This window comes from Empidonax traillii, unplaced genomic scaffold (genome assembly GCF_003031625.1).
Source record: "Empidonax traillii isolate 1590-97213 ecotype Southwest subspecies unplaced genomic scaffold, ASM303162v1 scaffold250:size724861, whole genome shotgun sequence".
NCBI lineage: Eukaryota > Metazoa > Chordata > Aves > Passeriformes > Tyrannidae > Empidonax > Empidonax traillii.
The window spans coordinates 6,070-31,331 of NW_020955443.1; the positions used below are offsets into that span (position 1 = coordinate 6,070).

The window sequence follows — 25,262 nt, forward strand, 5'->3', positions numbered from 1 at the left end:
ATTTCCTTAGAAAATCTAAATTTTTTATTATACATACTGTATTACACTGAAAATACGTACCCAAAGACAGAATATTTTGAATTTACAACTGTACAAAAAAAACCAACCAAACAAAAAAAAACAATAGAAAACATACGGGCTATGCTATAGATGTGACATTTTACAAAATGACAGGTTTTGTTAAAGGCACCAGATTCCCAGAGGGCTCTGGCTTAACATTTTTTAGTATTTTTTTCTTTTTTTCCAGTCAGATCTTACTGTGAAAACGTGATTCATCCCTAAACTGTGTAATGTCAAAGCCTCAAGATTTCTTTCATCTGGACACGTGGTCGGCACTTTGACACAACTCAGCGAGAGAAGTGACCAATTCCACATGGAGATGTCAAGCAACTACCAAAGGCCCCTCCCCACTGCATCCTATGGTATTGAACTGAAAGATTAAATGGCAAAGCTAACAGCCAAAATCAGGTTAACCCACAAAATACAGGCCCAATACCAGTGTTAACTGTGCTAAGCCTAGACTGGTTTGTATGGAGATATCTACAGAGCACTAGGGAGCAAAAAAATGGTCTAGTGGCAAGTAAGACGGAATCTGTGATCAGAATTCTTGCTCAGCATCCTTCCTGGGCTCAACTTCTTTGTTACACTCGTTTACGCTTTCTGGTCCTCACAGCACTTGTGAATGAAAATGGAGCCAACAGAAACCCAGCACTTCACTGTAGGACAAGTTGTTAAAGCAGCCTGGGCAAGCATGTATGTGCTCCAAGACCAAGTTTGGACAGGACAGGGAAAACACAAGCCACTTTCATTGCCTCTTTCTCCAGTATTTCATACTCTAAAAATCAAACAAGCTAATTCATACCATGCCTAGGCTTGCACAGACAGGGGCTTCTCTACAAGTGTGGGCAAGAGAAGCTGGGACATCCTCCTTGCTGAGGTGCAGTTCAAGCCCAAACCTCAACAGTTTGGGCTTACTATTTCCTAAAGCTTCATGCTTGGATAAAGGGAAGAGGAAAGGACACAAGCAAAGCTTGAAGACTCTGAACTACCTCTGTGGTCAATTTCTGGGTGCATCTGCGAGTCACTCCAGAGTCGATGAGTGTTTGGTTTGACCTCATAGCACACCCTGAGCCTCAGCTCCAGGGACACATCCAAGTGACTGAGTACTCAAGACAAAAAATATCAAGTTCCAGGGCCAGATTTTGTTCTGAATGCAACAAGTCCAGTACATTGGGATTTCAATGCTGATGTTGCCCTTTCTGATTTGTCTAGCATCATTCCTACTTTCAGAACACTGATCTGAAGATTTCATTTGCTGAAGAGCTCCATGTAGTTTAACTCCTTACTGTATCATTTTTACAATATTGTAAAACCTTCCCTTTGTTTAGGCATTTAAAAACACTGTCTAGATTCACAGATCAAGTTGAAGTAATGCTCTGATATTGAGAGTCATAAAGTCACTTTAAAAAATAATGTTTGCAGTGTTGTCTCGTTCTAATGACTGAACAGAATTAAAATATACTATAGTTCTACTTAAAATTTCCATGTATTGCATATGACTGACTTCAGACAAACAGGCCTAGAGACCAACTGTGTTATGCAGCAAATACAAACAGCAGCATGGTTAAAGCTTCCTACATACTACTGCACTCAAAGGACTCCACTGCATCCTAGATGGGCTTCTTGAAGAGGAGAGGGGCAGCTCTCTCACCCCAACAGCACAGGTCTGAAATCAGACTTCTGTACAACAAGAAAGTTTAGTAAGGGACCACAGTTACTCCCAAGGAAGCCAGAAGAGCCACCAAGCAGCAGCTCCTGACCACAACTTAGTTGCACAACTCTTTCATCAACAGTTTACAGTGGCAGTACATGCCCCTCAAGCCAATTTTCTAAATGCTCATTCTTAAAAATTGTATTTGATAACTGTTCCTGCTTGCTAAAGAAGCTGCAAGACAGACAAGTATCATACGTGTTTACTGGTCATCACAAGAAAACTTTAAAATCTGAATGCAGACAAGAAAAGGAATGTCACTTTTCTTTAAACCTTTCTTCTGAAAGATGAATATTTTAATTTTCTATCCTTAGCCCTTACCATGTAACACACTAAAATCAAGTAAGTTATAACCATGATAAAGCATTCTACTGAACTCCTAAAAACTAAAACTCACTACTCATCCTCACTTGTCAGGCTGGTTTCTAGTTGTTTATAAAGAAAAGTTGCAATCAAAATTACAATCCTACATTGTTTCTGAAATGGGGTAATTACGTGGAGGACAGCCCCAACGTGACAGTTATATGTGATTAACTTTCACACTAAAACATGCACAACACTCCCTAATGGCAGCAGCTACCCTCACATAACTGGCCATTACAGGAGCTACAACATTCTGCATATTTGCTTAAATAAAGTTAAGAAATCTACACTTTTGGTCACATCTTAAAACACTGTAGAATACAAGGGTTCTTTTGTTATTTATACTTGCCCTGTCCTGTTGGATAGTTTGTTTGAAAAGCTAAAATTAAAATGCAATAAAAATTCCCCAGTAAAAAACAAGACTCTAATCAATCATCTAGATGTCTGTTAGTATACAAATGTCCTATGGGATTTGGTCTGTTTTCTTTTCAGAAAAAAAAAAAAGAAAAAAAAGAAAAAAGCCTCATTTTGTCCTAAGAGTTCCACTTCAACATGAACCTCTAAGTCAGCCCCCCAAGGTACCTTCTCAGCACCACATCACCACTCTGCTACTCATTTTTGTACTTCTCCATTCTAAGCAGCATTCCCAGCCAAGCACAGCTCCACACACAACCACTGGCAGAGACCAGGCGCTGAATCCAAGTCTCCTTCAAATGACAAAGCCAAGTCTCCCAAGGAGGAATCCTGACTTATGTACACAAGTCCTCTCAATAAATGCCAGCTTTGTTTGTACTATTAAAGCCAGATTACACCAGCAGTGTGAACACAGTTATAAAGATAAAAACGTGCTTCTACTAGTGGGGGACAAGTATAAGGCACATTTATATGCCAGTATAATTGTGGCCACATTAGCGGTTATACTGATAAAACTACACTGGTAAGAGCCACAGCTACAGTCATTCAAAACTTTTTGGTTCAGGGCATGGTGATCAAACACATTATGACTGCTCAATCAAACAAACACTGCCTGAAGACAACAAACCTACTACTTCTTCTCAGATGTGTGTGTCAACCATTTCTAGGGCCATTTCTAAATTACGCTCCAGCTGGTCTTGAGATGAGTGGTTTCCCCTCCTCCCACGCAAGTTATGCTGTGCAAAGGGTTTGCTATGCAAGAGCTTCAGATGGACTTCAACCCCAAGAGCTCCATGGCAAAGAGCTGTCACTTCCAGGCAGTGACAAGCCACCACTACTTCCTTAATTTTGACAGTTTTTTTCCTTCAGAAAGTTCTGATTCTTAGTTTCTCTGTATCTCAAATAATGCCAAATACAGATTAACTCATGCTGGGCATGTACACTGACAATATAGCGAGTTAGCAAAGCTGCTCAATCTCATCCTATGACCCAAGCACAAATAAGCTGAACATACAGTGGGTACCTTTAGACACTGACATACCACCCGCAATAGTTATACTGCAGCTGAAATACAAAGTAATCAAGCACTGACTTTTGGTGCTTCAAATGTCCGTTCTTATGACAGAACCCATGTAGCCAAAGAAAATGTTTTTACAATAGAGATCTGTGCCCTCAGTTAATGGTAAACCGTGAAGGACTGTGCAGCAGTCTTCTCTTCCAGCACTAGGCAGTGAACTGCTCCCATCTGTAATCTTTTTTCAGCATCTTGAACTGTAGGAAAACAAAACCACAACAACAATGTCCCCCCGTCAAGATCATCTTTCCCACTCCTAAGATTAAAAAAAAAAAAAAAAAAAAAAGGCAAGTTTGACCCCATCTTCTGTGTTCACTGAGCCCAGTTTGGTTGAAGAGCCACAGCTTCTACTCTGGAGGGTAATAAGAAATGTACACACGAATGCCATTTTGTACAGTTGACATACACTATGAGCTGGTTGACTCTAAGCTTGATTTGGTCCAGTCTGCTGTTGCTGCATCTCTTAGGAAACATTAGTTATAGGTTTGTACTTCTTGAATCTGGTCCATTCACCAGTAGCATAGTTCATTTCAAAGACCGTATCAACCAGCATAGTGGTGCTGCCCGTGCCATCTGCCTTTGGTAAATCTTCTGTATGCTCACTTAGTTTAATTTGGATGATGTCACCTTGCTCTTGGCAAGGATTCTCTGCAGAAACAAGAATAGAAACAAATTATATGTTTCAACACTGTATTAGACAAGATAAAGAGCACTTAAAGGGGGTTCTTGTGCTTAAAAAAACCCAATGCACAAAAAACAAACCTCAAACACCAAGCTGAGCAAAACAAACCCAAAGATCTTCCTCCCTCTATACTCCACAGACTGAGCTTTAAGGATAAAAAACCAGACCCCAAAAGATGAAGTCCAAGGCTAAAGTAAATGGAAAAATAACAGAAGGGGGAGTAAAGCATGCCAGTGTCATTTCTCTCTGCCTCGAGAGTCAGAAAAGCTCATATTTAAATGGGAGTCGGTAAACCTGAACTACCAGAGTTACTTTATTTAGGATACATTTTGTAGTTAAATGCCTCAACAATTTTTAGCTGTTCAGAAAGCCAAAACAGCTTCACTGAAACCACTTGTCCCAGACTCAGTTCCATGCCAGTAGAATATTAAATGTTACACTCCAGGGTATTCAAATGGTGTTCAAGAATATCAGTTGGCAGTTATTTACTCAGCCTTCGGAAGGTGCTGACATTATTACTGAAGAAATTCATACTGATATATTCTTTTCTGTATATGTGAATATATCACACACACACTTCCAAAATACTACTTTACCTTACATTACAGAAAGCTGTTCATGTAGATATTAAAGTACACCCTCCTACTGCAATTTGAAGTAGCATCTAGTACTAAAAACACCATCAATAATGTAACATACACCAAACTTAAAGTCCAAGGATCACCACAGTAACTCTACCCTGGTCATCTTTGCTAATTTGGATTATTGCATTAATCCAAATGCACAAGTCACACTTAGGCTCCAGGGCTCCAGTGATAAGAACCCTCAAACACCAAATTAGAAACCAGAGCCAGTGCAGATGATGGAGTTCACTTAAGGACTCTTAAGCCCCTTCTCATTTTACATCCGATAATCTTGTAGGTAAAACAGCTTTGGTCTATCAAGGCCAACATATAACAGGATCCAGCTATGAGACAGCTTATCTCCCTGTGATTCACAGCACCAGTGGTTATCTAAAGTCTGAGACAGCAGTTGCCAGTTTCTAAAACAAGGTTCTGTACTACCCAGCTGGTACCTGGACTTGCCACAGAAGAATTTACATTCACTGGTCTTCTGGACAGTGCAGCAGGACCCAACCAGGCTGTTCACTGTTGACCACCTGCCTTGTTTCTCTTCAACCCCAAGCTGTGATTTTACAGTGTGTTCAGTTATATATATATATGTGTTCAGCAGCTGTTCTGACAAACTGTTTGACTTACAGGAAATAGAACCTAAAAGATTCACTTTCAGGTAGCTAGAATTGTAATCCATGAAACTATGTAAGTCCAGAGCAAAGGAAGGAGTCCAGCTCATAGAGAGGCAAACGTAAAGCAAAGTCTTACAGCCCAGCATTTCTAACTGTGCATGTGTGAGTGCATTTCAGATTTGGGTATTTAGAAGCAAGCTAAATTAGTCTCAGTACATACCTCTGGATCCTGCCATGAATCCAAGAATGAGAGCCTTTTCTGGCCTTGTAACCTTGTTTGCAGTCTTGAACATTTCCTGTGCAGCATACATTTGCTCCCTCTGCAACAGATACAACAAATGTCAATTCCAGTGGAGAAAAATTCTGCCAGCAGGGACCATGTTAATACCCACACATGAGCATAAAAGAATACAGTGAAAGTTCGTAGGACCTACAAAAAGTAAACAAAATAATGCACCTTAACCTCAAGGCTTCCCCTACAGTCCAACAAACTCAGACTTGCAGTAATGTCAGTGAATTTTCTTTTTTCTTTAATAAATGAAGTACAGACACTGTAAAGAAAAATTCACCCTGCTTCTTAAAGTTCAGACCTTGCAAGCCAGGCTTACAGATGTGCTTAGCAAAGTCTTCAGATTCCATCTTGAATTAGTTACCTACTGACCTTCAAGCATGCACATAATTTATACCCACATACCAGGAGTAAGATGCCTCAGGACATAAAATTGCTGTTGAATTTAGTCTCCTCCCCACTCTCAGGCTTTGAAAAACGTGTGATGGGGGTTGAGGAGAACAGAAATAAAGGCTTTCACCTTAGAATAATCTACTGATTATATTTTCTCCTACCACAGCAATGACAGGATCTTTTAAGCAGTTTACATTATGTAAAACTGGCAGGGCAACAGGTCTGCTGGAAATACACCTTTCTCCCAAAATTCTTTATAATGACTAACACAACATTATTTTCCATTAGAAATAGAGGTAAATAAGGACATCTTACTGCGACATTAACACTCTACAACTAAAAATGTTGTGATTAACATTGAAACAGCGATGCCAAAAAAACCAAACATAAAACATTCACATTATCGTTGATTACAAAAAAGCAGCCTCAACTGCTCCATGATCCAATTGCCAGGAACTGCCAACATACTAAATGAGATCAATAATAGAAATTTGCGTTTTCCAACCTACACCAAGACCACCAGTCAAAAAGAACCTGGTTTTACTCACCGTGAGAGAGAGGCTTTTCTTCGGTGGTGGCTGTTGCTGAGTTTGGGGGGCCACTTGTGGTGCTTGTGCCGCGGGGGAGATGGCAGGAGGCGTGGTGGGTGTGAGGGGTGAGGTAGGTGTAGCTGCAGGTGGGTTAGAGTTACTGTTGTACATGGGTGTTCTTTGCTTGAACTGGGCAGGAAGAGTTGTAGTAGCATTGGGAGCTGCAGGCTCTTCAGTCTGTCTGTTAGTCTGCAAGGCCTCTCGTGCAGAGCCAGCTGCAAAAACCAATCGGGATAATTAAAACACATAAACCACAAATAGGGATTAGCACCACCAATAGCCCTTAAAAAAAAAAAACCAACAAACTAAAAATTCCAATTATTCCATTTTAGCACCATGATTCAATATGCTAATATCGACATGAAGAATTTAAGAGCTAATGCTCTTTCCACTCAATTACCTTTAGCAATAATTAGACAACAGAGTAATTAGCTGTCCAATACGGATTACACTACATTTAGTATCAAATTTTATGTTTAATGGATATCAAACTTATTAAATTGAAACTGCCTTATTTACTGCTTAGCTTATACTGCTGCAACAACTCTACTCTGATCCTATCAGGACTATTGGTGTGCTGTTGTGTAGAAGCAAAACCAAAAATATTCCAGTAGTTTTTACCTAATGCAGCAGCAGCTTTCAAAGGAAATGGGAATTACAAGTCTCAGCCAGTAACAGATACTGAAAATGCAAATATACTTAAAGAGATGCCAGAATTAAATGTAGTTTTCACAAATCACTCATTATTTAAACACTAGCTGCTAAGAGCATTATAACCCCACAATACTGACAAGTCTTAATTCTGTTCTTTCTCAAAGTTGATTCATTCACTTGCACTAAGGAAGCTACCATTCCAAACCTGGCTGCAGGTGCAGGGAACTTATGAAATCTCAGTAGTTCGATCATACAAGTTACTTGTCCAGCCAATGATAACCAGCCAGTGGGCACTCACCAGTTACATTCTTTTGCAGCTCTCAGACACAGGCACAGCTGCTTAAGCACCCTTCCCAAAACCCATGGGGTTTAATCTGACCTGTCCACACTGTGTTCGCAGCAGACTTCAGAGAATGAGAGGTTTACAGTTCTCCATCTCACACAGACATAGCATTGCTTTAACAATATTACTATTATCCAGTGGATGTGAAAGGGGACAGTGAACAACTGAGAGGACAAACATTTGCACTGACTTGTTGCTCCTTAATTTTGTACTGTTTTATTACCAGCTTCCTCTCTCGTCAGAATAACTGACTTGCATAAAGTAACAGGTCTTAATTATGCAACCTCAGATTATATGAGATCAAATTTGTGGATCTTCTGTGTGCATCTTATATCAAGGGAACAGTTTTATTTTCCTTGTCCATAAGAAAAGCTAAATACTCTACACTCCTAAAATAAAAATAGAGAACAAACAATAGGGAATTTTAAACTAGACTTTTCCTGCTGTTGAACACAATACCAACACTCTGGAAAACAGTACTAGCTGCTGACACACTGATGTGCTCTTGGCTGTGTTCCTTCTAGAGATGCCAATTTTCTGCCAGAGAAAGACGTGCATAGACCTTCAGAGAGATTATAAACCATTCAGAGGCCAAAGTGGGGTTTGCATATGCATTTTTCTGTAGTGACCAACATCCCACAGCTCACGAGCAACAGTAAAATTAATGTATTAAACTGAAAGGTTGGTTCTCTGTTAACAACCAGACCTGGTAATGAATCCCAGTCATGCACATCTGTGAGTGCAAGCTGACACACTCCTTCAAGACTTTACACACAGCAGGGATGGAAGAGTAAAACCAAGTGGGTTAAAATAAAAGGTGTAGAAATAAAGGATTTGTACAAACTATTTTTTACTATTGGCAATTTCCTAGAATTGAAAGTAAGGTAGCACTTCTTCAAAGTATGTGGGAGCTCATAGATAATATCACAGCCATTGTCTATCAGACTGTTCTACAAAAGTAAAAGGAAAATGGATGGCTTAATCCTAGACTATGTGAAAGCTAATGTGCACCTGCCTCTAGAAATAAATCTGACTCTTGAAAGCAACTGTTCTGTAAGTGCTAGTATACGAATGTTTGTATGGAATATATACTCCAGGCTTTTGTTTATTACTGGTGTCTCTTTAGGGATTAGAAAAGTTGGATTTTCTGTTACAGAGTAAAAAAAAAAACAAATCAGTAAATCATTTTACTTACTTAACTAGTAAGTCATTTTAAGACTTAAAGCCAACAATTACTTTCTTTATTTAGGGTAAATGACATGTCTGGTAACTTCAAACCCAAAGGCTGGGTTCTTCCAATGGACTTTTATACTTCTAAGGTGGAGTTTTGCTAGAGGCACAGTGGGTTTATAAATAAAATGACAGCTAGACACTAAAACTGTACAGAGTTGGAGGTACGAGGTCCAAAGAGCAAAAATGTGTCTGTTACCTGGCTGTGTTTCAGAGCTTGGGATATAGGAGGAAGACGGCACCACGCTGGGGGTAGCAGGTAAATAACTTGTAGAAGGTAGTGCAGGCTCATTGTTCAATGAGCCAAGTTTCTACAAAAAGAAAGAAAATAAAGTGTTAAAGCCACACTGTGTATTTCAGGTGCTGTTTCTGAATGTTAAACACAAGTTCAACATTAGTTTTACTATGATATTCCTTTTGGGAACTTAATTACTGCCTCCTCTGTTAGGAGTCCTACCTAACGACTTTCTACTTCAGGCACTAGAAATTTGTGGTACTCTGTGAAGAATTACACTACAGAATTAAGTGACCTTCTGCCTGGGCAATCATGCTCTTCACTATTAGTAAGCAGAAACCTCTGTTCACCCATGGGCAAAAGACCTACTAGAATATCACCCAGAGAACACAAAGGCCTCTGGGACCATAAGCAAGCAGAAGGCAGCACTAAACAGCTCAGGTAAAACCCTGTTCCCACTGAAAAAGGCAGTCAACAGCAATACGATGGATGCCACGCAGCATCAAGCTAAAGAAAGCCACTTTTTGTACTTAACTATACATGACACTGCATACATAGTATCTCTATCAGGATCTTCACTGTCCAATCCAGCCTTTTAAACATAAGGGGGTGACAGAGGAAAGAAGTTTTTGGGGGAACATGCCTAGAAGACAGGTCACTTAAGGCAGCCTTACTGGATAAATGATGGGCATTCTGTAAAATGCAGAGCTTGCTAAAAGAAACAAACTCTGAGCATTCTGCAGAAAGACGGGCAATGACCTTCACTGCTGACTCTGGCCTAGCAATATCTGCCTGTATATTGTTTTTTGGCATGTGAAACATGCCAAGCAGACAGTTTCTAACTCAGAAGTGGGGGCAGGACACAGAATTCTTTTGAAACCTATGTCCAGACAGAGAAAGAGCTGCATGACAGTTTCTATAACCTACCATACCTGAAACAGGAGGAAAAAAGCCTACACACAACTCCTCTCCCTGACTGAACTACTTCTAGCTACAGGTTCGCTTCTTTTGGGTTGAAAAAATTATGTAAAGATTTTTATATAAAGAAACACATTTAAACAATTGAGTAAAACATCATTACAGCATTAAAGTGTTTTAGAATCGCATGCATCATGGTTTGGTTTTGGCTTTTTTTTTTTTTTTTGACTAGTTGGTTTTTGTTTGATTGTTTGGTTTTACCTGTGTAGACACAAGGCCAGCAGCATAATCTGGGGTAGCATTTTCTACTACTGTTTCTTCTTTGGCTTGTTTTTCCACAACTTCTGTATCTATCGCATAAAAAAAAAAGTTTTCTGAAATATTGAATTAAATATACTTCTTATACAAAGATATAAAGATGCATTTCTCAAGGTCTGCTAAAACATGATTAAAGAGGTATATGCTGAAAAAGATAATCTCCATACACAATTTTATAATCAAACCAATAATGAACTGAACCACAATGTACAAGATACATTAACTGAGTGATTAGGCAGAACTGGATAACTTTCTGACATTAGAAAGCATGAAAGCCCAAGCAACAACTTAATTCCAAATATGATTTTGCTGAGGGTTTTTTTTGTTTTTTTTTTTTTTTTGTTTTTGTTTGGTTGGTTTTTTTGTGAAAAATACAAAAAGGTTGTTTTGGAACAGTTATGCTGCCTGGTGCATCTTGTTGATATGGTTAAGTAGAGCACTGCACTGCCACTTGACTTAAAAGCACGATATCAGATACTATTCACTTGTTAAGATCTCTCAGCCAGAATTTTGAAGAGTGCTCCAAGTTTTTTCAACATTACTTTCAATTCATTTACTTAGCCATAACAGGCAGTAGAAGTAAGCAGAATATCTCAGCACAATTCCAGTACTGAAGCCACTCATACACCTCTGGCCTGCCCAAAGCAGAGCTGACCAGTTCAATCCTTTCCACAATTGAGTGACATTATTACTTGGGCACAAGGCAGAAGGAATGGGAGCACTGAAATAAAACAAGTGAAAATCTTCCCCTAAAACATTTTTGGGTTGGTTCATGTCATTCTCCTGGTCTTTAAAGTTTAGCTTAGGCTAAATTTTAACAAGTTAGGAACAAAATGGTACTACAAATCTGGATCCTATTTGCAGGTACCCCAATAGCCTTTGTAAGAAGAATGCTGTACCAACCTAATGTCTTTCTTCTTCTCTTTGCTTCACGGCCAGCACCAACCATATCCAGCTCGGAGATATCTAAAAGCTACAAAGAAAGACCACAAAGAACTTAATAACCACTGTTAAATGTATGTAGTTTATCTTTAAACATCATCCTTAGCTCTTTTTCTTTAATATATTGATATTTAATTCAAAAACAGCACCAGAAACTCACTCTAGATGAGGGAGGAGAACTGAGCAGAAGAAAACAAGAGCCCAAGAACGAGCACACTCACCTTTACTCCCCTTTCTTTGCGCAAAGGTGTTCTTGAAGGAGGAATAGGAGTTCTGTTTCCAGAAGGACTAAATACACTTGGTGCTGAAGTACTCCTGAATGGAGCTTGTTTTGGTATTCCTTTGAGTGGTGCTTAGGGAAGATCAAAAAAAGCAACAACTGATATACACATTTAGTTATGAAAAACATATTCTTCAGCTTTTTCCCTCCTTAACGCATTCCCTACCTCCCCTTTAACTTCAAATGTTTATAATGTGGAACTGTCTATAACACACTACGTGTCCCTCAAAGGTCAGACTGGGAATTACCCTTCAAGGAGTAAGAGGCAATCTCTAGGCTAATGCTTGCAACCCTGTTCTACTTAAAGTATTCAAATGGGTGCACTCATAGCAAAATCTACTTTTCCTACACACACTGATGCTTTCTTTACTTGTAAAAAGTAAACTCTGAACACAAAAAATGGTATAGGACATAAATGTTTTGAATCTAATTATTGCCAAAGTTGCTCCTTGAGTTTCACGATCTGGTTACTCGGTAAAACTGTATTTAATCAAAGATTCTTGGCCAAGCTTCTGCAGGGCTGAGGGCTCATATCTACTGAAAAGATAAATGAGTGCTTCACACAGGGGTTTGAAATTCTAGAGCTGCTGTTTGCACAAGAAGTGAGGACCCAATTTGGGTCTACAGTGCAAACAGAACACCTGCTGTCTCAATCAGTCTCAGCAGAATCAGCTACCCTTGTAAGCAGCTGTTTTCCCCCAACTCTACGCTGCTGCCCTTCACCTCACACTTGATACTCCTGCTAAATACAGCATTCTTTTACCTACCAAAAAAAACTAGGGACACATACACATTATCTATCAGGTCTTTGAGCCTCCTGAAAATCTCATCATATCCTTTAAGTTGAAGATAAACACAGAATTTCAGTTTGATGTTAGAGACTCTGTATCCCTCTACATGTTGTACTGAAAACCCTTTGACCACAGGACAACCCTCTGACTCATGTGAGTACAGTCCAGCAGGGCAAACCTCAGCTGGTGCCCAACTCCTATTTCTAGAGACCACCTGGCTCCAAAGGCCAAGTCTAAAAACTGGCTTTATTAGTTCAGCAGCTAAACAGAATGCCAAGAACTAATGGTCATTTTCTATACTGGGACAACTTTAGTTCAAATTACAACCAGACTTTCTGCATTTCCTGCACGAACGTGAGGCCAAACTTCGGTCCTCAAAGCCACATCTTAAATAGCATCGGCACAAAGTACTTCATAGCTTCTACCCACAAAACCAAGAAATCAAAGCTTCACACCTCAGCATCATATTGGAGGTCAGAAAAGTTATACCTGAGCAGTGATTTGAAGTATGTAACTAATTTTGAGTCCTCCTCTTGCTTCTACTCAAAAACTTACTTGAAAAAATTCAGTAGTTGGGGAACTTCAGCAAACAGTTGAAATCTCTTAATATAAAGCTGAAGAATCATTATAAATGTCTGTCATGTCCATTAAACAGAAGTCACAGCACAGCCTTGGCTGCAGAGAACACACTGTCCCCCTTTTTTCTCCAGACAGAATTATACAAATGCAATAGTTTCAGTCTAGTTCACAGCAGACCACTGTGATCCACTCAGCTCCCTTTCGGAGCAGCATGGCTTAGTCAGGAGTTATTCCTGGAGTAATGCAAATTAAATTCCTACCAAAGTCTACAGGCATGATCTGGCTGCATACATTTTAGAAGCATGGCAGACATACTTGCCATTTAAAAAAACCTCCACAGTCTTGTTTTTTCTGACAAGACATGTCAGAAATATTTAAATTTCAAGAGAGAGGGAGGCAGAAAGGGAGAAATCCTTTGCTTTAAAAGGAATTAAGTTTTTGTAAAAAACAGATGGTAATTTTATCCTTCATCAAGGCCATTTTATCAGATTTTCTTTCTGGAAAGTGATGAAAGTGAGCCATACTTGTTGTATCTATCTTTTTGACCAGTCCCCTGCCTTTGGCATGGAAAGGCACTCCTGCAGTCTTCTTGAGCTGTTGTGCAGTTTCTGTTGCTAAAAAGAAAAAAAGCTTTTGTTATTACAGTACTTACGTGGAAAAAAAATACAACACATTGCTTCTTATAAAAATGTTAACTAATGCATAAAAAGAGAGGAATAGCAAAAAAGGAAGAATTATATTTTAATTAAAACCCAGGTCATTTACGTGAAGTAAACACAGTATTGTTTTAAGAAACTGAAAAAATCAATGACTATGCAAATGACAAGGTGATCTAAAGTAAAAGAGATTACCAAAATAAAATAGTTCCAATATCTACTGAGTAAATTGTGTAAGTTCCATATAACATCATAAAAAGTTACAAATCTTGTATTTAACCAGATCAACTACTCAAGTCACATGCAAGAAAGCAGCAAACTGCTGCAACACAACAGCAGCTACAGTAAGCTATTTTAAGATCACTTAGTTCAACCAGCTACCAGTACGTCCATGTACACATATGCTGCCTTTTTTTAGTGAAAACCCTCTCGGCTTTCACACCCCAAATAGCCAATACTGAGCAAAAGGAAAACATTAATTAGCAGCTCTTGCTCCCTGTTGCAAAAACACACTGCAAAATAAAACTGGGTTCTTGTTTTACTTTTGTTTCAGAAGCTTTAACTATCGCTGTCCCTCACAAGTCCTCATGTGTTAAATATACCTCTGAGAGAACCCATCTGTGCTTTAAAAAGCTACAGCTCTTTGTATGCCTTGAAATCTGAACAGCATTTAAATCACGATTAGCATTTTAATGTAATCATGGCCAGGGATGACTTGCACCTGCTCTTCCACACGTCAGTCCAGAAAAGAAAAAAAAAAATCATCCAAAACACTTGTAACAGAAAATTTTAATCTATATCACCATGTTGGAGAATAAGACTGAATATAAATTTTCCTTTCACTGTTCCATTTGCTATACAATCTTAATATTACTTACACTTCTGCAAGAGTTCAGCTCTGAGAGTGGCACTTTTAGGTTTCCTTTTCAGCTGGAAGTGTTTCACTGGGGGAGTAAGTGGCCCAGCTAATGTTGTCAAGGCATTTTTGTTTAAGTATTGGCATTCCAACGGCAACATAGCTGAAGTTTCACATTCACTTACTGCATAAAGAGTTAACACAGGACATGGGTATTAGCACCTCTTGACAGCTAATTACAAAATATTTTACAACTAGACTGTACAGGTGGTTTTAAATTTTAGATTACTTTTTTAAACACCAAGAGTAATTTAGTTCCAATTATTACACAGTGTATAACCAGTTATTAGGATGCTTGTTTTTCACATTAGCTTCATGAAAGCTTCCATGTTAACTATACCTGGAATCTTAAATATGCTACTATTGTCAAAAAAGATAAATTAATGAATCTCAGATTCCTTAAAAATTACACATGAAAAGGAAACTATTGAATAAAGTCCAAATCGAGTGTGAACAAATTATTGTTTGTTTACAATGAGAAAATGCTTCCACCTCCAAGTCATTTTGTTATTGTTCTGCTGCAATCCCAACTCCAAGATCACGTCTGGTCTGTCCATTTATGCCTGAGGGCTTTTTCAAGGCAATGTGCTGCAATGAACCCACTGAAGTACGAGTAGTTTTGCATCGCCATTTACTACGCTGCTTGAAGCAGCGACTGTGCAAGTGCCTGGACCCACATTTTCAGTTGCTGGGCAATGTGCAGCTATTTGGACATCGGCAGCACAACTCCTCCTGAGGTCAGTCTCCCCTCCAGCACCTATCAGCTGTTGTCCAGAGGACTTCCAGCAGAGGCGGCCCACCTGCCTAGTGCTACAGGGTGCTTCCACACACACGAGGCTGTCCATACAAGAAAAAGAGGCACTTACTGCCCTCTTCAGTACTAGGACATGAGACAGCAACATAAAGAACCCTCTAATTACTGCAGTCAGTTAATCAGTGAGTCAGTCAGTCGTTACCCATCAGTGCACACACAGCCTGTCTGACACCGATGAATCCACATTAACTTGTGCGTTGCCCTGTACCGAGACCCAGGGCAATACCAGACATGTAAGTTCTGATGATGTCTGGAAAGACATTTTGGGAAGTTACCATATCACAGTCCAGTAACATTCCATGTCATGAACTGTGGTAGTTCAGAGACAAGACATACTGCTTGTCCTGGTACCTCTACTGTTAAGATAGCAGAACTAAAGGTGAAATTATAGGTTATTCTTGAAAAAAGGCACCATATTTCTGCAATTTTCACCAACAGGAAGGGCTTACCTTTCTCTCTAAGCTCTCCTAAAATATCTTGAACATTGGGATTCTGTTCTTCAAGATCAAGGTTAAGGGAGCCAGTATCTGGAAAGGATTTTAAAATATCAGCTACCATTAAGACCCAGGGGTCTGAATCCAAGGTAGCGAGCTGGATAATTTCAGTCAGTGCCCCTTTCATCTAACAAAAAAAGAAAAAGAAAATCAACCAATTGGAAGCAGTTTTAAACAGGTTATAGTTGGATTTAGTTAAAAAAGACACTAGCATAAACATGCACAATGTTTTACTACTGGGGAAGGGAAGAAGGAGATTGTTGCCACAAAGTTATACATTAACTCTACAATTAAGTAACGAATGAACTAAAGTAATTTTTTTCCCAGTGCTTTCAGCCAATATTACCCCAGTTTGTTTTGAACTTTTGGCAGCACAAACCTTTGTTTAGCACTGAACATTTTTACTAAAAGCAGCAGGTCAATTCTTAATATAATAATAATATAATAATTCTTAAATTATTGTCTCCTTATGTTCTACACTCCCAGCGTACCCACACCTTCTATTCAGTAACAGGAATATGTACGTAGAATACAAGTTATTTAAACAGGCATCTAAATGAAGATGTGCCCCTTGCTGAGCTACAGTATAATTAAGCAGACAGACCATATCTGCATTGTAATTAAGCCCTCAAAATAATGTGTTTCAGACTAATCAAAACTGTATTGTTTGACAAAAATTATGTATGACAGAAATATACACAGGCCTCAATGCCACAAGTACAAAGATCTTCTATCTACCCAGAAAAGTTAATTTTCTTTATGCACCAATCTTGAAAAGTGCTAAGTAACGCATAAGATGAATTTAAAAAGTCTCATTGCCACAGTAATTTTTTTAATTACTGATCAACGTGTCTGTTGGCACTATGAAATGAATATCAAGGTGACTACAGTCGGGGGTTTACACAGTGAATCTCTCAAATGAGTGGTTCACTTCATTCACAGGTAAACAGGAACCCCCAAAGACTGAACACTTGCTTTTCTAATTAAGTACATTTTCATGTAAGCATTACAGTACTAGCTTCAGAGAACTAAGATGTTTGAGATGTACTGCATGTCTATCAAGCCACAAAACATAATGGTAAAATTACATAAAGTATTTAAATGTACTCTATCTGTATGGTATTAACATCGAAGAATGTACAAGCAAGCATAAGGAAATATGTGAATTTTTATTTTTCACAACCCATTGAGGCACATACAGCTTAGTTGCAGTCTACATGTTTCTGAACACAGGAAGGCAAGAGACTCATCTTCACCTTTATGCTGTATTCCTTTCCCTTTATTTAAAGCCAGTCTTTTTTCATATGAAAACATTTAATAAAATAAGCTTACTCTACTCAGCTTAAGCTTACTTACAACTTTAGGAAGTAATAGTTAAACCTCTGCTCCCCATTCCCCCCACCCACTTTTAAACTCAGAGGCAAACAAACACCGACGTTTCTCAATTCCTTTCACCCACCCTATGTTGTTGCCCTCTCACTTCGGAAGGGTTTACAAGTCCATTATAGAGCCTGTCTGTCCTTCACCCCCTGCACGTTTCAGGGCTCACAGTGACATGCTTGTGAAACAAACTGAATCGGTTCATCCGATGGTAAACCAGCATCTCTCCAGCTTTAAGCTGAAGCAGCTCCTGGGTGTGACTGACTGCAGACACACCAACACCAGAACCACAAAAACACTGGAGCAGGAAGGAGACTCGACACGAGCCAGATGCCATTCTCAGCAGCACCACTGACTTGCTTTGGGTTAAACGGAGCCCATCACCAGGACCACACACTGCTTGACGTGTTGTCCAGTTTAACTAACGCACACCCAGTGGAAAGAATTGATCTCTGAGGTCCTAGTCTTCGCTATCCTCCACTGCTCATTCCTTTCTCAGTAAATATAAGCCCACCATAACCTCCACACAGACTGTTCACTCTCCCTCCTCTAACCTAAACTGCTCATCAGAAGTCACTTCTATAGTGGAAGAGGATGACTGTGAACACTATCAAAACAAAGCCTTTTATTCTCCTATCTATCCTTCAGGAATCAAGGTACTGATTTACACAAAACACCTGAAAACCTAAAATATGCCTTCAGAGTTAATGCATTTATAGCTTTTATCTGGACATCACTAATGCAGGTGAGTGCACAGAACGTGATTTCCTCCAAAGCAAATTCAGGCAATACCTAGGAGAAAAATGTCTCCTGTATCCTCACAATTTACCCTTCATATCTGCTTCACAAAACTTCTCTTTCTACCAAAAATTCACAGAGCTACGTTCCTATACTACATAAGTTCCTAGAGAGCTCTTGCCTGGGCTTGTTGCATCCCCACCGTTCTCAGGGCTAAAGTTCAGGTGAGCTATTTATGCCACAACCCACCGCTACACAAGCCTTTGGTTCCTTCAAGAAAGGAGCCCAGAAACAACTTGTTTGCCTTGCACTGGGCAAATAACATTATCACAAGGCCTCAAGGCAGGAAAAGGCGATGGAAGAATATTCACTGTCACACACAAGGAAGCAAAGCACATTAACTCCTACTGTGAGCTAACCAGAGACCTTGCCTGAATAGGGGTTTGCATTTAACAATCCTGGATACAAGTTTTGACTCAGGTTTGTCTTCAAATGGCAACTTAAATACATGTTCCCATTTCACTGTTCAACTGGCAGCTGAAAAAAAAATACTTTGTTTGTGGTTTGAGAATGCCTGAAATGACACTTAAAATAACAGGGAATCCTACATACAGTTTTTGGGTTACTTTACAGAGCACAGCCACAATCCCAAACTCTTAATTGTCTAAGATTGCAACATTGGGTCAGTAAGACTCCCTTTAGCTCCAGCCAGCATCCTGTTAAGCATGAATGTCAAGATCTGATGCAACACGTTCTGGCATTTTTCTCATCTGAAACTCAAGCATCTCAAGTATTTTTCTCAGCCTGCTGGCACACAAGAAAAAGCATAGGGCAGGACTAGAAACATCTAGCAAGAAAGGATCAGGTAGGATGGAAAATGTCTGGGAACAGAGACAAAAGGCAGATTAATAATGGCTGCGCAGGAAGAATACATAAACAGGAACGTGGGAAGGAGTAAAAAAGGGAATGTTACTAGTAAGTAACATGATAGCACTGAGATGACTTCTTGCAAAGTATTCCCATTCATTTGTTTTATATTATGCCAAAGTTAATATATGGGACTATACCTATAGACAACTGCATCAACAGGTGGCTAATAAACAAAACCAAGTTTTAATCTTTCAGAGGCCATAGAGGTGATACTTAATAGATATTTGTATTATTATTATAGAGCATTTTCATTAAACTAAAAGCACTGCATTGAAAGTACAGTATTAATATTTACACAGAACAAAACCAGGATGGATCAAGTATCACTGTTGTACGTGGTCTGTATTTTAAACATGAAAAAGAGTAGAAGTGGCCAAGAGCACTATTAGATTAAAATATAGTATATTACATCGCAGAATAATTAAGAACACTAAGTGCGGGCCAAAAAGATGCAGAGCAGCCTGTTCTGAACACAGGGAAAGGCAAGTGTCATGTGCCCTCTCACTCCTTTGCACCAGTACTCCACAATTCCCACTTCCATGGATAGATGACTCCTGGTTCACATAAGCCAGAAGGAATAAACAGTTTTGACTTTTGCTCTCTTGCAGCTACTGTAATAAAAGGGCAGGCCCCTGCTGGGATGAGGATCTTCCTCTCAGGATAATTCGGAGACCACAGAAGCACAGTCCTGATTCCAAACTTGGTTGTAACATCACAGTCTAACCCTGAACAAATAAATTAAACATTGGCACAGAAAGAAAAAACTTGCACTTGCCATTGTGAATCAGGTTAACAAGAATATAATATACAAAACAAACAGAAGTAACTGTTCTGCCAAATTCACAACTGAAACTCTGGTCAGCACCAGACTGAGCTTTAGGCATCATTTCAAATGAGCGCAATTATCTAGAAAAAATTTAGCAGCTGAAAAGCTGGGAGGCTGAGAGATTCAGGAGTTCCCAAGTTCTGCCCAGAGAACTGCGGTGGGAAAGGGTATTTTTGATAACTGCCTACAAAACACAGCTTAGGATGAAAATGAGAGCCAATTATTCTTACTAGTCAGCAGGAACAAACGTGCAGTAATGAGGTTCACAGCATGATAAAAAAAATGAGGTTTATTACCTATCCCACAGGAGTATTGTGAGGATTAAGTCACTTATATCTATATAATATTTGCAGTGTTGAATGAAAACATTATGAAAATTGAGAGATATTACATATGAGGGAAAAAACCACTTAAGTGAAAGACTGAGCTTTCAAGAGAGCTCACTGAAGATTCACTTGTCTAGACCGAAGCTTTCACAGAGATTTAGAAAGGACCAGCAGGAATTAAATCCCTCCTAAATCAAATACCATCACAGTTTCCTTGATTCCCACATAACTTATTACTCAAATGTCCTCTCACAAATGGTTTCCATGTTATCCTAAGCCTTGGTGAAAATGCTATTACTGAGAAAACAAAGAAACTCAAAAAAGAATTTGAGGAGAAACAACCAAGTCGAATCTGTTATCTAGAGAGGGGAACATCTTTTAACATTTAACATTTTCTGTACCCACTACCAAGATTCCCAAAGCTTTACAAAGCTGATGCAAAACATTTTCCAATGCAATTAAGCTTCCAAATGCCAGCTCAATGCTTCTTGCACATGATCGATACACACTGGCACATGGCATGGAAGGTACACGTGTGACTTCCCAAAGAGACTCATTAAGTACTCTCACAGTTAAGTTTAATCACTTCGAGATACAGGAGTGATTTCCAAACGACTGAATTAATTCACAGGCAGCTACAGGTACCCTGTTCTGGCAGGAAGACACCACATCCAGCACTCCACAGCACATGGAGTAGGGGCTGCTGCAGATCCACACTGAGCACAAACACATCTCTCTGTTTTCTGGGTACTGTATGCGAGACACTCGATGCCAGTTAAAATACCAAGAATATCTATCTCAACAGTAAGTTATGTAACAGATCTCCACAAATACAACTATTTTAGCAAATTCACCAAAAATTATGTGTGTCTGATAAGGCAACATCCCTTTCTGTCAGCAGTTTGTTACATCAGCTATTTTTACCACCTATAGAAGGAAGTCTATAATGATAATAGCAGGCCTAGTAGCAAGGTTAAGGGTTTCTGACTCTGAGTTTTTCCATTTTTAACCATTTTTTTAAAGCCTTTCCTCCCAATTTAAGAAGAAAAAAAGAAAGTCACATCCCTGAAATAATTAAGATGCTACAGGTAGATCTCAATCAAGCATGACCTGTTTACAATGAAGGATGAAATTTTTTTATTGAATTCATGAACTCCACCAAACTGAAAAATCCCACAATATTTTGTTACAGCAGTAACAAGAGCTTTGTATTTGGAACATTCTGACTGCTTAAAGGATACACTAAAAGGCACAGCAGCTGACTTGCTCCTCTCTACATACATCTTATCTCCACAGCTAACAAAAGCACAGATCCATCTTCCTCAGAATTGGTTTAAAACGTGGAGTTTTTTTACCCACCCAGTGAACACCTTTGCAGCATTTCAACAAATTATTTCACTTTGCTTGAATGCTGCTCCCTCAAAGAAGTGGCATGAGTGTTGTTTATGAAGGACCCTGAGCTTTTTGAAGCTCTTTTCACTCTAAAACCACCACTAATTTGTTAGCCTTTTCTAAATACTGCATTACTCATTTCTTCCAGGCTACTTGGACTTTCACACTTACTTCAGAACAATTTTGCTAACTCACGAGTTCACACGAGCTCTCATCCCCCCTTTCTGCCCTTGGTTATTCAGTTTGCCCAAAATACAGCCTCATTTGTCACACACAAGAGTGACATTGGACATTAATATCATGTTTAAAAAAAAATCAGCATAAACGTGCTGAACAAGAATTTTTTTTAAAGTGACACCAGTGTAACAAAGTATAACCACTCAGATGCACTTGGCAAGACAGGCACCAACGTACACTAAATTACTGCTTAAAGGTGATGCTTGTCCACTTTCAGCTTAGGAGCGCACAAAAGCTGAGCATACAATAATCCAACTTAGATACCACACCCTGCCTAGGATATATGTGTATTAAGCCTAAGCAGCAGCTGTGTCCTAGCCAAGAAAGAGACTGGTGCAAGCACAGCTGGGATACCCTGCACAAAGGGAGGACCAACTACACACCACTTCCACGGCTGTTACCAGGAACCAACACCTTACACGATAGAAGCAGGAGAGGAACTCCTTGAATCTGGCTAAAGAAACTTAAAGATTTCCAATAGTTCTCCAGCTACTGCCCCAAACATCAATAGGTAAGAATAAGCCAGGTACGGTCGAGGGCCAAGGGACTAACGTTGCAGAGCCAGCTCAGGCTCGAGCCAGCCAGTTTATTAACTGGGGTGGGAGTGTAAAGGAAAGCACCAGCTGTTCCCAGAAAGGTAAAGAGAGGCACACAAAAAGCATGGCAATTTTCTTCAAGAAAACCCTGGCTCCAAGAGAGTGGGGAAGAGCCCAGTTCAGTGCAGACCCCAGATCTTCCACTCCCAAAGTTTCAGCACTTGCTGCTGTCCTTCGTAAAGCCGAGATGTTCGACTTGTGACACCTACACAGCTGCCAGTGCTAAGGAAGGAGCGAAGGAAGCTCCTAAAGAATCCCGCCTTTCCGTCCTAGCCCTACAACAACCACTGCCTCAGAATAGCCCTCTTCCCCAGAAAGCACTCGAAAGTGTCCCAAAACACAGCCGTGTGGGGGCACACCGTGGCTCGCAGGTCCAAACTGCTTCTAAAAGAATAATGCCAGCCAGGGAGTCCCCGAAGCGCAGGAAGAGGAGGAGGAGCAGCAGCAGCAAAGCTCCCACTCCACTCTCTTCTTTATCACGGGCAATCTCAGCGCTTCCCCTCACACCGAGTCCTCCCCCTTCTCGTCCAAGAAAGTCTGCAGGGGAGAGGCGGGGATGGCTGTGGGGACCAGCCCCACCACGCAGCCCTGCCCGTGAGGGGCTCCGGCCGCTCGGCTTCGACCCCCGGCGTCTGTGGGGGAGCCCGGGGTGTCCCCTCCCCGCAGCCTCCCTTAGGGACAGAAAAGGGCGGGCGGGGGAAGCGGTGCTGGCGCTGCCGCCCCTTCTTCCCCTCATGCCATCTCCGATCTCTTTACCCTCCCTCACACACACCCGCGCCGCGCTCCGCTGCGGCTCCCGCCCGGCTCTCACCTCATCCACCGCCCGCCGGGGCAGGTGCAGCATCCCCAGGAGCAGCTTGAGCTTGACGGCCGAGGAAAGGCCGTGGAAGCAGAGGCGGATGTTGTCGATGACCGAGGCCGTGAGCAGCGAGGCGATGCTCGGCGGCGCCCACAGCTCGTCCGTGGAGCCCAGTTTGTTGTGCAGCCACAGGCCGGTGTCGCTCTCCCGCATCGACGCCATCTTGGGAGCGGGGCGAAAAAAGAGGGGGTTCTCGACGGGCATTTTATGAAGGCACCTAAAGGGAGGAAGGGAGGGGGTGAGGACCCCTGCGGGTCGCCGTCCTGTTCGTAAGCCAAAATGGCGGCGCCCAATGAGGAGGTTGCGCTACGGAAGGCGGAGGCTCTGCCGTAACCTAAAATGGCGGCGCCCAGGGACGGAAAATAGCGAGGCTCCTCTCATCCCTCGCGTAGATGCAAAATGGCGCCCGCCACGACTTTTCTTCCGTACGGCAAGATGGAGCCGCCTCGCCGCAGAGAAGCTCTTCTGTCAGCCCCTCATTGTCCCTCAGAGCCCGCCCCGACTCCTCCGGGGCTCTCCCGGGCCGGAAAGGGACGAGAACTGGGAGCGGGGCGCTGAGCCACCGCGGGGCCGGGCAGCGGGGCTCGGAGGCAGGGCTTCCCCGCTGCAGCTGGGCCGGCCACCGCGCCTCCAGGCACAGCGCTCGGCGGAGCACCACGTCTCCTTCTCTCACGGTCCCGAGGGCGGGTCCCCCACTCCCTCAGCGCCCTCCTGCCCTTCCTAGGGCCGGACCGTGTTCCCACCAAGCACCGCCGGGAGCTCATTAGCGCTAATGGCCCCTTAAAATGCCTCAAACCACGGCCATGTCTGCCTCAGGCGCTGGTAGTCTGGCTTGCCAAACCTAGCTCGGGCCAGGCGGGGAAGCCCCGCCGTGGTGCTGCGATTTGACAGAAGCTGAGTGTCTCCCTCACGATTTTCCCCAGAGGTGTGTGTGTGGTGGGTGCTTCGGCGATGTAGGAGGTTACCTCGGTGTCTGCAGCACTAGGGGTAGGCGCTCAGAAACTTGGGTTGGTGTGCATACATTCGTATTCCCCAGCGATTCGACTCATTGTTATTTAAATGTGAAAATCAGTTGCCTAAATCCCAGAAGATTCAGCTTTTTTCAAATGCAGCATAAACGGTTCAATTTGGTGTCTTTCTGGTTGAAATCAAAGTCGTAGGAGTGCGTAGCAAATTCACCTTCTCTCTTTCCCTAAGTTTTTGAATGAAAACATTTTCTTTACAACATTCTTTCCTTTCAAGGATGTCGCTTACGACCTGATTTCTCTGAGAGAGCAGACCAGTTGTTGCCGGAGTGCTTTATTTTTTTTTTCTCAGTAAAGAATCACAGAATCTTAAAGGTTGAACAAGTATCTCTGAGATCATCGAGTCCAACCACTAACCCAGCGCTGCCAACCCCGCCACTAAACCATGTCTGTAAGTGCCACATCTACACGTTTTTTTTTGACACTTCCAAGGACGGTGATTCCACCACTTCCCTGGACAGCCTGTTCCGATGCTTAACCACCCTTTCGGTGAAGAGATTTTTCCTAATAACAAATCCAAATATGGCGTTGTGGGGTGTTATATTTTATTTTTGTTTTGACTTTTAAGTAATACCCAAAATGCCGAGTGTCTGCAGCTCTTAGGTGCTATGACTTCTGGCAGTGTGGAAGTATTTTAAAGCAAAGGATTTCTGTGTGAATAAACTATATATTAGTACATGGGGGATTTTTTCCAGAGCTAATCATGTGTTTAGTTGGTACTGTCAATTTATACTCAAATCTGATTTAAGAAAAACCTTTTGTATGAAGTGAGCTGACATTTTAGAACAGCAAAATCGAAGTTGAGGCAGTTAGTGTAGCACATAAATATCCAGAATTTCAGTTGCCCTCTATCTTGGTATGTTAGTTCAGTACATAGCTGTGGGGAATTATTTATCCACAAGTAACTATTTATCTGTTATCTTGTACAGAAAAAAAAATTGTAACTAAGAGACTGCGGTA

General features: G+C 41.0%; 1 protein-coding gene across 1 annotated transcript; it reads right to left on the reverse strand.

Moving 5' to 3' along the window:
• Positions 1–1,113: 1,113 nt before the first annotated feature.
• NELFA (negative elongation factor complex member A) lies at positions 1,114–24,145 on the reverse strand. The gene is made up of 11 exons (XM_027889059.1): positions 23,230–24,145; positions 15,949–16,120; positions 14,648–14,809; positions 13,638–13,727; positions 11,685–11,815; positions 11,425–11,494; positions 10,465–10,553; positions 9,250–9,361; positions 6,782–7,038; positions 5,772–5,871; positions 1,114–4,271 (listed from the first exon to the last, which is right to left on the reverse strand). Exons 1-11 carry the CDS (start codon positions 23,479–23,481, stop codon positions 4,087–4,089), a joined length of 1,620 nt encoding a protein of 539 aa, XP_027744860.1. The 5' UTR covers positions 23,482–24,145; the 3' UTR covers positions 1,114–4,086.
• Positions 24,146–25,262: the final 1,117 nt, after the last annotated feature.

Bases quoted from the DNA above. Each gene is read 5' to 3' on its own strand.
- NELFA (XM_027889059.1), bottom strand. From the start codon at position 23,481: ATGCCCGTCGAGAACCCCCTCTTTTTTCGCCCCGCTCCCAAGATGGCG. The intron at 11,816-13,637 runs GTATGGCTCACT...ATCTTCCCTAAG, and splicing joins CAAAAAGATAGATACAACAA to CACCACTCAAAGGAATACCA. The intron at 4,272-5,771 runs GTATGTACTGAG...TTGTTTCTGCAG, and splicing joins ATTCATGGCAGGATCCAGAG to AGAATCCTTGCCAAGAGCAA.